General features: G+C 40.9%; 1 protein-coding gene across 1 annotated transcript in view; it reads left to right on the top strand.

Annotated features, from left to right (window-relative positions):
* The window catches only part of vaspa (vasodilator stimulated phosphoprotein a), a 22229-nt gene extending 10865 nt beyond the window's left edge, over window positions 1-11364 (top strand). Inside the window, exons 3-13 of the mRNA XM_056467405.1 lie at window positions 1009-1189; window positions 2657-2726; window positions 3268-3577; window positions 6177-6316; window positions 6546-6591; window positions 6664-6697; window positions 6804-6846; window positions 9292-9360; window positions 9443-9512; window positions 9980-10037; window positions 10126-11364. Coding sequence (XP_056323380.1) covers window positions 1009-1189; window positions 2657-2726; window positions 3268-3577; window positions 6177-6316; window positions 6546-6591; window positions 6664-6697; window positions 6804-6846; window positions 9292-9360; window positions 9443-9512; window positions 9980-10037; window positions 10126-10163 — 1059 coding nt within the window. The 3' untranslated portion in view covers window positions 10164-11364. The remainder of the gene's footprint in view (window positions 1-1008; window positions 1190-2656; window positions 2727-3267; window positions 3578-6176; window positions 6317-6545; window positions 6592-6663; window positions 6698-6803; window positions 6847-9291; window positions 9361-9442; window positions 9513-9979; window positions 10038-10125) is intronic.
* Window positions 11365-11384: the final 20 nt, after the last annotated feature.

Raw genomic sequence — 11384 nt, 5'->3', positions numbered from 1 at the left:
GGGTTGATTCTTTACCAACACTTGGAAAAGTTATACTTCTGAATGTAATGCATTACAACGCTGAGTTAATACTTAGTTACTTTTTATAGTCAGTAATGCCTTACATCATTTTTCAATTCAATTCACCTTTATTTGTATAGCGCTTTTACAATGTAGATTGTGTCAAAGCAGCTTCACATAATTCACATTATTTTTGAGTTTTCCTCGCCTTTGCTGAGTCTTGATCTCTTTCAGAACTTGCAGGCTTTCTTCTTTTGGTTAATAAAGGAGCTCTGCAATCAACAATGTGCTGCATAACCTTCATTTACCTTTGAAAAACACAAATAATTATAATGTAGGAGAATGTTGTCTTCTGAGAGCTTCCTGAGCCAGAGCTCTACATGCCGTAAATACAGATTAATGACAGTTTAAAGCAATGTTTGGTCACACTTTATTTTGATGGTCTGTTTGTTGAATTTAAGTTATATTGAATCTACATGCCAACTAACTCTCATTAGATTATCAGTAGACTGTTAGGTTGGCGTTAGTGTAAGTTGACATGTACTTGCAAAGTTTCTTATAGTCAGTTAAATGTCTGTTTAGCAGCAGTATCAACAGATATTAAGCAGACAGTCTACTAATACTCAAATGGACCATCAAAATAAAGTGTTACCCAATGTTTGCTGCTTTTACACTTATTAGATCAGTAAAATCACTTCATGTGTTTAAAATAATTAATGCATTCTCTCACTGACTGCATGATTCAACATGACTATGTTCATTTTGATTTAGCGAAGTAACTCACATTACTTTTTTTAAAAGTAACTCAAATATTATTATGTAACTCGCGTTAATTGTAATGCATTACCCCCAACACTGTCCCTACTATGGAATCAGTGATGATCAACTGTTTGAATATTGACATTTTTCAGAATGTTCTCTCCCCAGTTCATCCCACTGTTGTCAGCTATGGCTGTGGTGTGTGTGTGTGTATGGACGTGTCATTGGCTCCGCTGTGTGTCTCCTCAGGTGGTCATTAATTGTCCGTTGGTTCGAGGGATGAAATATAACCAGGCCACGCCGACGTTTCACCAGTGGCGGGATGCACGGCAGGTCTGGGGTCTGAATTTTGGCAGTAAAGAGGAGGCGTCTCAGTTCGCCAATGGCATCATGCAGGCGCTGGACATGCTCAGCGGAAACACAGACGCCGGTCAGATCATCACATTCAACTGACCTCAGTGTTTATTTATGAAGCACTTATTAAAACAACAAGTGTTTACCAACGTGCTGTACATGCATGTACTATCTAAAACAAAGGACAAATTAAACCAACATCAAATTCAAATGTAATTTTATTTGTCACATACAGAGTCATACACAGTATAATATGCAGTGACATAACCACTTGTGACCTAAAATAAGAACAAAAATAATAATAACAATAAGAAACTAAATTATGGAGAAATAAAAGTGATGCAATAGAAAATCAAGGAAATCTAAAATATTTAAAGACTTTTGATATACACTACCTGACAAAAGGCTTGTGGTGGATCTCAGTTGTAAGAGCACCAAATAATAACTTGTCTTCTAGTTGATGATGTGTAAAAGTGTCAGAAGGTGGATTTCTCTGCTGAATCATCTGTTGATCTGCATCCCAATCATCACCAATACTGCAGAAGACCTACTGGAACCCACATGGAGCCAAGATTCTCAAAGAAATCAATCAAGTTCGGTGAAGGAGAAATCATGGTTTGGGGTTAGATTCAGTATGGGGGCTTGCGAGAGATCTGCAGAGTGGATGATCAACATCAACAGCCCGAGGTATCAAGACATTTGTGCTGCCCATTACATTACAAACCACAGGAGAGGGCAAATTCTCCAGCAGGATAGCGCTCCTTCTCATACTTCAGCCTCCACATCAAAGCTCCTGAAAGCAAAGGTGCTCCAGAATTGGCCAGCCCAGTCACCAGACATGAACATTATTGAGCACGTCTGGGGTAAGATGAAGGAGGAGGCGTTGAAGATGAACACAAAGAGTCTTGATGAACTCTGGGAGTCCTGCAAGAAGGCTTTCTTTGCCATTCCAGATGACTTTATTAATCAGTGATTTGAGTCATTGCAGAGATGTATGGATGCAGTCCTCCAAGCTCATGATGGAGTCAGACACAATATTAACTCTGTTTCCACTGCAGCATGACCACATATTCTATACTGGACATTATTGAAGGTTCAGTGACCAGACTTTCATCTAAGCAGAGTCAGACCTTACTGTCCTAATGAAATCAGTCAGCATCAAGACATGATCAGATTTTACTGTGCTCAAATAAGCCTCATCTAGAGGCCTTTACCTTTCATATAAGACACTTCTGATACCAAATGATCAACTAGAAGTCCGGTTATTATTTGCTGTTCCTAAAACTTGGATAGGCAACAGGACTTTTGTCAGTTAGTGGACATGGAAGTGGACATAGACATGGAAGTGTTGTGCAATGTGCAGTAAAAGTGTTTCAGTCCTGTGTGTGGCACTGATTGAGAGACCGTATCGCCTGTGTGAAGAAGCTAAGACATAAGAGCCAAAAAAGCCGAAGAGTAGAAATGAGTTTTAAGAATAGTTTTAAAAACAGAAAGGGTTTTTCCTGCCTAACACAGAGAGGATGGTTTGGTTTCTGTGTTTCAGGTGTATGTGCGCCTCCTCCTCGACCGCCACAGAATGGTCCGAGCGCTGAGGAGTTGGAGCAGAAGAGGAGGTATGATCGCCAGATCATCAATGTTGTGCGCCTTTAATCAGATTAACTATGGAAGATCAAGTTGTTGTGTGTGGTGTGACTTTGCTCCACCTTTCCCATATGTGTCCATATTTCTAAAATATTCTGAAACAGCAATGTTTTGTAGTGTCATCATTATTAACATGCGATTTCCATTTTTTAAAAACATATAACATTAATGCACATCAGTACCTCGTCAGTAATCTTTTTTATTTATATGTCATAAATAATTGGAAATAATCAAACTGTGGTCGGAACCCAATTGCACAGGACTGTGTTCTCTGGAATTCTCTCAAGCGGTGGCCTTCTACATTCTGATTGCCGCTGCTGGTTGCCACTGAACCACATCATAGCTTGATTTCAACTCTCCTTGACGCCCACACCCCTGTAGACACACCACACCACTTCTCACCGCCGGCTCCCATTGAAAATTAATGACTTCCAGCTACTTTGATACGCTCGCCATCAGTGGTGCACACTTGTGCATTTATTTGTGTTCATGTATTTTTTTGTTCATGTACAGGCAGGAGCAGCAGGAGAGAGAGAGACAAGAGCAGGAGCGTCTGGAGAGAGAGAGGCGGGCTTCTGCTCCTCCTCCTCCACCTTCTGCTCCACCTCCTGCTCCAGCTTCTGGTCCGCCTCCACCTCCCGGACCTCCCCCTGCTCCAGGACCACCACCCCCACCGCCACCGCCACCTCCTTCAGGAGGCGGAGCCCCGCCAGCCCCACCCCCACCATCTGGAGGAGGAGGTGGTGGAGGTGGAGGTGGAGGAGGAGGAGATGGAGGTCTGGCCTCTGCGCTCGCTGGAGCTAAACTACGCAAGGTAGCAAAGGTGAGTCAGAGCAAAGGTCACATGATCTACATCATTCATATGTGCTGTGTAATATGATCATTGTTTGTTCGAGCTGTTGTTCATTTCCAGAGTGAGTGCTTTAAGTGCATTGATTGATTGATTGACAGGGGAGTTGATTTTCACTTGAGTTTGATGATGCATCAGAACTACAGATCTGACACCTGATTGCTGTCTGAGGTCTCATACTTGATTCACACCAAATGTGGAATTAGGTATTTGTGTGAGTAAATTACATACAAAGTCAATGCAAACACGTGGAGATGTGTGAATTATTGCAGTGTGAATTATGTGTAATTCCCACCAGACTCCAAGCATCATGTCAATTGCTCTAGATTTCTCACGGGGTGTTTTTCGGAGGTTATGAAGCAAAGTCTACACATTGGTGGCAAATGCAGTATGCATTTCACGTCATTAGTGCTGCTCTCTGGAAATTACCTCTATTCACACACGTGCATTGACTTTGTTTGCAATTTATGCAAATACTTAAAATCACATTTGGTGTGAACCCAGAATTAGACCAAGACTTCTCAACCACATGGCTCGGGATTGCTTAGAAAAAGATAAAAGAAGATAAACAATAAGTTGAAGTGATTAAAACATCTCAGTGTAACTTAATGTAACAGAGGAAAGGGAACTATACATTTGTTTGCAGCTGATGCAATGGGGAAATAACAGCTTCTCTGAATAATACAACTTTCTAGGATTGGCCAATGGTGTTCAAGGGTTCAAAAGGAGCTGTGTTCTTTCATTATATAAGGTGGTGCTAAATGGCACTGAATCTAAACCTTTTCACTAAGGAGAGAGTGTTGTCTGACCTTGGCTCCCTTTTGCAGAATGTATTGCATGAATGTATACCATTTTATTATGTGTTGTTGGTCATCTAGCCCGAGGGCTCTTAGTAAGCTTGACCTACTCTGAGCTGTCCTACCACAGTACCAAAAGTTGTTTGATTTACCAGTCAATCTACGTTCCTACTCTCCCCTATGGCCTATGATCTTTGGGTCATGACTGAAATGACTCAGATGTAAGCGGGCAAAATGAGTTTCCTTGGCAGGGTGGCAGGACGCACCCTCAGGGAAAGGGTGAGGAGCTCTGTCACCTGGACACCAACCTAGCGTGATGTTCCAGGATTGTCCCAGTGGGAGGAGGACCTAGGACATGCTGGAGGAACTTCTGTATGTCTCTTGGTTTGCCTGGGAACGTCTTGAGATCCCCTGGAGGAGCTGGAGGAATTGTCTGGGAGAGGGAAGTCTGGGATTCCCTGTTGAGACTGCTGTCTTCGCGGTTATGCTCTGGATAAATGGATAAAAATCGATAGAGTTGTTCACTTTCAAATTAGCTTCAATCGACTTTGTGTCAGTAGACAATACTCTGGGGATCATTGTCAGTGCCACACTGTTGTGTAAGTCCAGCTTGTGCAGCACAGGGTATGAGTGCAGAATATCACCAGTACTTGGCATCATAATGAGCTAATTGTGTTTCCCAGTGTCATTATTGTCAGTGACACTAATTCCAAGAATGAACCAACTTCCATCATATTTGCTTTTTGCCATCGAGTTCTTCATCACCTGCTCTAGTAAACAAACACTTTCCATGTTAAACCATAGAGAGTAGAGGGTTTAAAATCAATTAGCACACTTATTGCAGCAGGGATTATAAAGCTGAGGGTCGCAAGTGTAGATTTGCCGTTTGTTTAGGAAAGTAAGTCCATGTGCTGTCTACACCATCAGTTCTGAAAGTGTTTGTTAATTGGGCCATTTGGCACTACTAGGAGTACTGACTTCTGTTCTTCTCTAATCTTGCATAATAGTATTAGTGCTGAGATATTTAAATCGGTGGATGCATACTTGCTTATCCTAAGTTAGTGGTGAGTGAACGCATCCACTCTCAGACATCTGGGAATAAAAGATTGGGCAGGCCAGTGGGTCTTCTTCCCGAGCAGTGCTTCTTAACAGGTGAGCTAGCACTGAAATTAAATTCATTTTGTCTTTTAACCCAGTAAGCTTTTACTCCTGACACAGTAAGTTTCAGGAACTGCAGCCCATTGTTTTCTATGTTGACGAAACTTGCTAATAACTCCATAACCTGCCTGTAAGTGCACAGTTCTGAGAACATCTTCTAACAACCAAAGTGAACTGATTCAGGATCTTTAGGAACACAATAATTTATTATATGCATGAGATCAGGTGTTCCCACTTCAAACAGGTAAAAGTAAAACACAAGAAATGCTCCGTTAATGAGGTGGATTAAAAAGCTTGTGACGGTAATTCCACCTCAGGTATGTTATAATAAAGAGTAATGGAGAATGCATTTGCCCAAATGCTGAGTTCCACAAAAACACCCAACATCGAAAATAATGACCCAACAAACTAACCATCCAGTAACTAGGAAACTTCGATGATAATTCACCACTTAAAACTTCTGAAATGTGGGGGGTTTGATTATTTTAATATTAAGTAAGAAACTATAGACTATGATGCTATTTAATTATATTGTTTTAATAATGGGGGCCTTTGAGAAACACTTGTTTAAGATGGCAGAACTCAAAAGATCTGCTGTTTTGTCTCTCTCTGTGCAGGATGACAGTGGAGGACCAGCTCCTGCAGCGAGTGCCAGTTCAGGAGGTGGAGGTGGAGGTGGAGGCAGCAGTGGAGGTGGAGGCGGAGGCGGAGGCGGAGGTGGACTGATGGGTGAAATGAGTGCAATTCTTGCTCGACGGTTCGTTCAATGCCACTATGTATATGTGTTTGCTCTTGACCAGTGTGGCCAAATTAGCCTGCTTAGAATGTGACCAGTTCTTCAAATTTAAGAGTGTCAGTTAGTTACTGACGAGTGTTTATCGTAGTGGCAGCAACTTCAGTGAATATCTGTGCTCAAAGCAGTTCGACTTCTGTCTTTGCTATTGTTGTTGCTCATATTTCAATATATTAACCTGTGTGTGTTACAGAAGGAAAGTTGCTGACACTCCAGTGGTGAAGAAGGAAGAATCGTCTGTAAGTGTGTGTTTGGGATTGAATGATTTCTGTGTGTGAGTTATTCCGATCTCATGATCTCTCTGTTTTCAGGGTGATTCAGCAAACAATGACTCCAAAGCTGCCGGTGAGAACACTCATGATATCACTTCATAATCATGATCTTGCTGCACTTCTTGTCTAGAGTGAATACATCAAATTTCTCCAAAATATGCTGTATGTTTCCCAAACAGATGTGGTGAAGAAGCCTTGGGAGAAACCGTCCTCAGTCACACGGTAACATCTGCAGATCACTGATGCTTAATAATCTTTATGTTTCATAAATACAGGGCTTTTACAATTATTTATATTCTAGTATAGTTTTGTTTTAGTTTCTAAACCAGGGTGCTCAAACTCGGTTCTGGAGGGCCGGTGTCCTGCAGAGTTTAGGAAAATCACCTGCCTCAAAGATTCTACTTTACCTAGCAAGAGGTTGATTAGCTGGCTCAGGTGTGTCTAACTGGGGTTGGAGCTAAACTCTGCAGGACTTACTGTAAGCACCTCTGGATTGGGTTTGGTCACGACTGTTCTAGATTTTTTATTTTAGCTTATTGTATTTCCATTCAATCTGAGGATTAGACTGCTGTAACTTAAAGACTTGAATGCAGACTACCATGTAAAAATATTCTCTGAGCACAGGTTTGCTATTGGGGTAAACTATACCAGTAGAGATCTCTTCTGGCTCTGTTGTGACTCCAGAACATTCGTGTACTCTGTTATATTGATGACTGGCTGACACCCATCAAAATGTTGTTCTGGATCATTCGAGATTGGGTAGAAGTATCTCTGAATCGCAAAACTTTTCATGGAATGGTATGTAACGCCCCTAGATGTGGGCACTAAAGTCTCTTGGGTGGGTCAGATAAATCCTCACTATGATAGGCAGTTTAAAGGTGTCATTTGGTATTATAGCTGCATCCACCAATGTTACACCTTAGGTATTGATGGACAAGATATTTTTATTGGTGTCTCAACACCAGGAGTTTCCATCCTGTTTGCAAACCTCTGCATAGGACAAGGAGTACATGTAATGAGCTTCATACCAGTTTAGTTTGGAGTCCCAAGTTTATTACCTTGGCTTCCTTTTTGTGTTACCATTGCATGACCAGTCTTTTACGGGTTGATGGTCACCCAGACTGGGGGCTCTTAGTAGACTTTATCTTTTCTGGGACATAAACTTCTTGAGATCAAAGCTGTTTTTCTGGCTCTGAGACATTTCCTCTTAAGTTTAAGGGGTTATGATGTGTTGGTGTGTACTGAAAATACATGGCTTGAGCAGCAGATCCTGTTCTGGAATCACTCATTCTGGAGGCAAGTTTAGGGATGAGACTCTGGGACTGTCGAGACCACACAGAAAAGGTGGATTCCATATGGCAACAGAACAGAAGTGGACCTGTTTATCTCAGAGGTGTCAACCCATGGTCGTCTCTGGATCTCCTGTTAGGGTTGTAAACCATGAAACAGATTTGGCTGTACTAGTCACTTTACCAGTCAATTTACTCTTTGAATATATATGGCCACCTTGAGTGTGGTTCTCAGACTCTGTGTGTCCCTTAGAAGACTTTCTGTGGGAAATTCCATCCTGTTGTCCCAGGTACAGACGTGGTACAATCTTTCATTCCTTACCAGAGATCGGGAGGCCTGACGGGAAACAAACTCATAAACTCTGCTCCCTGAGCTGAGGTTCTAGATATCATTCTCAGTGCGAGAGCTCCCTCAACTAAAAGACTGCTCTTAGAGCAGCACTTGAAGCGGTAAACCATTTGGTTCAGTTCAGGAAGTCCTGCAAGAGCGTCTCTCTAAGTGAGACTTGTCCAGCTGCAACATAGATTTGCCAGATTCACATCAGCAGGATCTCTGCAGGGAAGCATCTTCTCGTGTCCTCTTCTGTGGCTCCAAATAGCTTAGGCCTGTCTGTAGACCACGAATACCTTTCTGAGATCTTGCTATTGTGTCAAAAGTGTTGTTATTGTATGTTTCATTTGAACTTAGAGTGTCGGATTATTATTAAACACTGGGAGATGTGCAGGTCTTGTCAGTTTTCAGGATGTCGCTTGTTCATAATCCTGTTATGGTTTACATTTCTGCCTGCATTTGAAACTCCAGTGCAGGAGACTTCTTGGGATGTTTATCAACAGATCAATATGGCCGCTCTAGAGAATGAAGCCCCGCCTTCTAGGAAAGGAGCCAATCATCAATCACATTAGAATGAGGATTCTCTGGGGGAGGGGCTCTGACCAGACCTGTGTTCATTAGACAGTTTCTGCAGCTTCATTGTCATGAATCCTCTAAGATCTGCAAACAGGCTGGAATATCAGCGAATACTTTGTGTCCAAATACTTGTCGTCATCTTGTGAGTGTGCATGCTAAGTAGTTTGGGCAACCTGAAAAAATTCTGTTTGTTTGGTTCGACTTAAGGATTTAAAGACAGGTGTTGTTAAATGTAATTAGAGATTCCAGATATGAATTTTAATTGTAAGCTTGGCAATGTTTTGGAGAATTTGATGTTTCCTCATTCAAAGAGACTCCACTTGTATGCATGAAAGGCTTTGAAAAGGGACTTTGCCTACATACACAACCCTGAGATATTTCATTTTATTTCAGTTTTCATTTACTCTAGAACCTCAACTTAATAATATTTCAGATTTATAGTTAACGAACATGTTTTCATTGGTTTGAAAGGGTGAATTCAGGCTCTAAGACTCAAGACAAGAGTCCAGTCTCTCCTGCATCTGCGGCTCCGTTGAGCAGGTATTTTATTCTTCAGTCGAGTGTGTCGTTGTTGTGCATCTGTTTCTGGCTTCAGTGCTAATGGTCTGTTATTTTTCTGCAGGCTGAGATCCGGCAGCAATACTGGAGACTCCGCATCCAAAGACGCTTCAGACATGGAGAAACTCAAACAGGTCAGCAGCTCCATCTAAACACAACAACTTCATCTAAACTACCAGGCAGATGTATTCATGACTCTGAAAGAAGTCTCTTCTGCTTAACTGAAAATCAACCAGCTGAATGTTCAGCATCATTACTCCAGTCTACAGTGTCACAAGCCTCTTCAGAACTCATTCAGATATGAGAATTCAGTGATCCAGTAACATTCTAGGCCCATACAAAACATTCATTTATTCAGTTTCTAATTTATCAGGGGTCGCCACAGCGGAATGAACCACCAACTACTCCAGCATATGTTTTATGCAATGGATGCCCTTCCAGCTGAAACCCAGTACTGGAAAACACCCATACACACTCATTCTCACACACACACACACACACACACACACTCACACACTACGGCTAATTTAAACAGGGCTTATATAAACGCCAGTGTCGTGTTTAATCTGTGGTGTGTTTGTGTGTGTGTGTGTGATTACAGGACATCCTGGATGAGATGCGCAAGGAGCTGCAGAAGGTGAAGGATGAAATCATCAGTGGTCAGTGGCGTTTTTCTGTTTTAGTCAAATACAGTGCGGGTCTGGTTCTGCTCTGACTGTGTGTGTGTGTGTGTGTTTTACTCCTCAGCTCTGCTGGAGGAGCTGCAGAAGATCAATGTGGCGTAGATGAATATTAAAGAGACCACAACACAACAGAACACACATTCTCATCCGCTTCACTGCCTTTCAGTTCTCTCTCTCTCTCTCTCTTTTAAAGCCTCATGATCTCTATTAATATTTTCGGACCCGCTGCTGAGTTGCCCGTTTACTCTGTTTGCTGCACTTTGCGTTTGTGTCTCAGCAAACAACTTCTCTTTTCGTGCATGTAGCTCTCTAACATGTATATCTTGAAATAGTGTCACTGGTTCCTGTTGGTAATAATGAGAGGTTATTTATCATCTACTGTTAGTTAAACACAAGGGAGTTTCGAACACAAGGGAGAGACGTGTATAAATGTAAAAATACATACATGATCGAATGTACAATTAAAAGAAATACATCATTTTAATTAATTAAATTAACATAAATCAATGACTAAATATGTAAATAAACAGTGTTGGGTAAAAAAAGGTTATATATTACAATTTATAATATATTTATTTTTAAAAAGCAAGTTACTTTTAACAAAAGTCATAAGTATGTTGTTAATTTTAATTTATGTATTTTTAAAGATTAAGATGTGTGGTAAAGTGTGTGTTTTTCACCCAACACTGTAAATAATCACACAGTACACTATTTCAGTGGCTGAAAACAAGCATCCCCGTTAACATTAGTTAAAAACATTTGCCAAGATAACCTAATAATTAAATTAAGGCTTTATTTATATTAGTTCGCCTAATGCTTACTGAAGCAGCTATTAAAATCCAGTGTTAAAATGAAAACTAAATGTGGTTTATTAATGGAACTAAAAACCGAGATTATGACAAAATGACAAGACCTTATGAAGGTGTTACCAAATAAAAAATAATGAAAATGTTGTATCTAAGCTCTTATTTGAGGGTCTTTATGATAAAAAATGTTGAAAACCCTGCGTTTGCTGAACATGCATGAATTAGACTACTGAATTTGATGCAAAATTGTGTCTCAGGGAAAGTGTTGAGTGTGTGTGTGTGTGCAAACTGTTTTAATGTTGTATTTTGTGTCTAATTAACAAAAATGTACTGTAGTATTACCATGCATTCTGGTCATGTACTATGGTATTTATGTGTGATGATGATCTGTGCGAGATGTCACTGTTTTTGGTTTTTTAACACGCTGTCACTGTGACGGTCAGAGATCCGCTATGCAGCTCTTGATAGTGCAAATAAAAGTGTTTGGCTCGTTTGAAGTGGCTGATCCAGGAACAGT

The sequence above is a fragment of the Danio aesculapii genome, chromosome 10, assembly GCF_903798145.1.
Source record: "Danio aesculapii chromosome 10, fDanAes4.1, whole genome shotgun sequence".
Lineage (NCBI taxonomy): Eukaryota > Metazoa > Chordata > Actinopteri > Cypriniformes > Danionidae > Danio > Danio aesculapii.
The sequence above is the reverse complement of the archived record's forward strand: the minus strand, read 5'-3'. Positions and strand labels throughout refer to the sequence as shown.